Source organism: Montipora capricornis, chromosome 6 (genome assembly GCF_036669925.1).
Source record: "Montipora capricornis isolate CH-2021 chromosome 6, ASM3666992v2, whole genome shotgun sequence".
Lineage (NCBI taxonomy): Eukaryota > Metazoa > Cnidaria > Anthozoa > Scleractinia > Acroporidae > Montipora > Montipora capricornis.
In genome coordinates, this window is record NC_090888.1 from 48,893,433 (window position 1) to 48,896,117 (window position 2,685).

General features: G+C 40.0%; 1 protein-coding gene across 1 annotated transcript in view; it reads right to left on the reverse strand.

The window, feature by feature from the left end:
• Positions 1-476: 476 nt before the first annotated feature.
• Positions 477-2,685, reverse strand: part of LOC138050581 (neuropeptide FF receptor 1-like) — a 9,209-nt gene continuing 7,000 nt past the window's right edge. The window contains exon 4 of the mRNA XM_068896900.1: positions 477-1,089. Coding sequence (XP_068753001.1) covers positions 808-1,089 — 282 coding nt within the window. The 3' untranslated portion in view covers positions 477-807. The remainder of the gene's footprint in view (positions 1,090-2,685) is intronic.

The window sequence follows — 2,685 nt, forward strand, 5'->3', positions numbered from 1 at the left end:
CATTTCTGCCTGGGACACATTGATGACTCCTTTCTAATGGGTTACACTTATACCTCCTGTGAGGAAAACATTTTGGATACTACAAATACGTTTCTCAAATTAGGATTTGTCATTTTCCCGTAACTTCCTATTGTTAGAAGCACCTCGCAGAGAGGCTTTAGTGGTGTTTTCACAATAGCCAATCATAAGAGACCTATGTCATCCATTTATTACGTCCCATACGTATGTGACGTTTGTTAACCACTTCGCGCATGTTCTCATCACAGACGTCAAAATATAGTAGTTCTAAAAAACAGAAAGAAACGGGAAAGAGTTGACTCAAGCTTACGGTACAGATGGAAGCTCCGGGTAATGGGATACTCCCGTGTTCAAATCATTGAGTTCACGTCAAGTAAGCGAGCTTACTTGTGCGAGTTCACTTCAACGAGTATGCGTCATTGTTACTAAAGAAATATTGAACCATTAAAGGTGCAGGTAAGGTAATATAATTAAGGTACAATGGCTCTTCTATCAATTGTTTTCCGGCTTCAATCACATGGCTCTCCTTACACTTTTACTTGATATTATGACGGACAGGGGAGCCGAAACCGTCACGTAAACTCTGATACAAATCATTGCCGTCATTAATATAATGTCTAGTAAGACAGAGGAAAAAAATGTTACAAATAAAAAAAGGAGAAAAAAAAACATTTTTCACGATCTAAGGCTCATATATGTTCAGTAAATTTCTCTGGTCGGTGACATTTTAACTTAAACAAAGCTCTCCTCTGGTGCACTTGACTCTGCTGGAAGCGGTTGCATTGATAATCAGCATCCATGGATACTTCCTTCACTTTGACATGAGCTATTGCATAGTATCCCTTTCATCTTCTCCCTGAATCTTTGATTTATCAGAGCGTAGGCAAACGGGTTGACAGCTGAATTGAAAGCAATCGTGGTGTGAGTTACGGGATTTGCAACATCGCTGATTGTGTAGAGATCAAAATCTCTCAAAAGATGAATTACAGTATCTGAAATCCAGGAAATTTCGAATAGTGTTGTAACAGTCAAAACCATCAGGGTCACTCGTTTCCGTACCTTCAACACGGTCTGTGTAACAAAAAAAGAAAAAGATAGGGTGCTGACCTTTTGAGCCTCATTTGAAATTAGTGTCAAGAGTTTATAATTAAACAAAACACTTCAATCGTAGGGGGATTGGGTCACCCTCCAGTCAGGGATAAACTCATTTTCATGGCTAACGAAAATAGATTAGGTGTATGACAACTACAGACTGCCAACAAATAGCGCTGATAAACAGCATTTAAGTCTAACCACCCATTTCAAAAAATGATGGTAAACAGTATTTAAGTCTAAGCCCCCCACTTTTCAAACGGCTAGCTTTTAATAACAACGCTGTTATACTGTGAAATGTTTCGTGCAACTTGTCTCGCAATGTTTTGGCGACATTGCGGCTGGACAAGTTGCACGAAACATTTGACAGTGACGGCAACTTTCGGATACCTCGTTTTATGCCAAAATCCCTAAAGATCTCACTTCCAAAAATCAAAAACTTGTCAAAGACACCATTCAAAATCTTATAGTTAATCAAGAATTACCGGGCACTGCCACTAATCTCATCATCAACACCCCTAGAACTTCGTGCATTTACTTCTTGCCTAAAATTCACAAACCCAACAACCCAGGTCGCCCTATCGTTTCTGCCTGTAGTTGCCCCACTGAACTCATTTCTAGCTACTTAGACAGGATTATGACGCCTATCGTCAAATCTCTGCCATCATACATTAAAGACAGTACACACGCACTACAAATTTTCCGCGATTTCAATTTCTCCGGCCAAGACAAACTTATTTTCACCATGGACATTACATATCTATACACAGTCATTCGTAATAGCGAAGCTCTTCAAGCACTTAAACACTTTTTCGATCAACGCACTGTTAAAGAACCTAGCTCGGAAACGCTCCTCCGCCTTGCCAAACTAGTTTTAACTGTTTTTCATTCGCCGGCAACTATTACAAGCAAATTAATGGTGTAACGATGGGCACAAGAATGGGACCTAGCTATGCCAATCTTTTTGTAGGATATGTTGAACACCAATTCTTTAATCAGTACAACGGCCCCAAACCTGAACTCTACGGCCGCTACATTGACGACTGCATCGCCGCTATTTCATCCAGCAGAGAAGAACTCGATCAATTTATAACCTCCGTCAACTCTTTTCATCCGGCTCTTAAATATACCTGGGAAATTTCGGAAACTTCATTGGCTTTCCTAGATATCAAAGTTTCTATTAGAGGCAACGTGCTATGCACTAGTGTGCACTTATCTACAAACCTACAGATTCACACAGTTATTTGTTGTATTCATCGTCACATCCATCACATGTCAAGAACTCCATTCCTTAATCTCAATTTCTTAGACTTCGACGTCTATGTAGTGATGAATCTGATTTTTCCAGCAAATCAGAGGAGATGTGCCAGTTCTTCGAAAAACGTGGCTATCCTGTCTCTGTGGTCAAAGCGGGCCATCATCGCGCCCAACAATTTGATCGACAGTCATCGCTACAAACGTCACAAAAAGATAAGAATGACAGAATTCCATTCACCCTCACTTTCCATCCTCACAATCACGCAGTCAAAAGCATCATTCTTAGTAATTTTAAATTACTCCAAAATGATCCCGAGA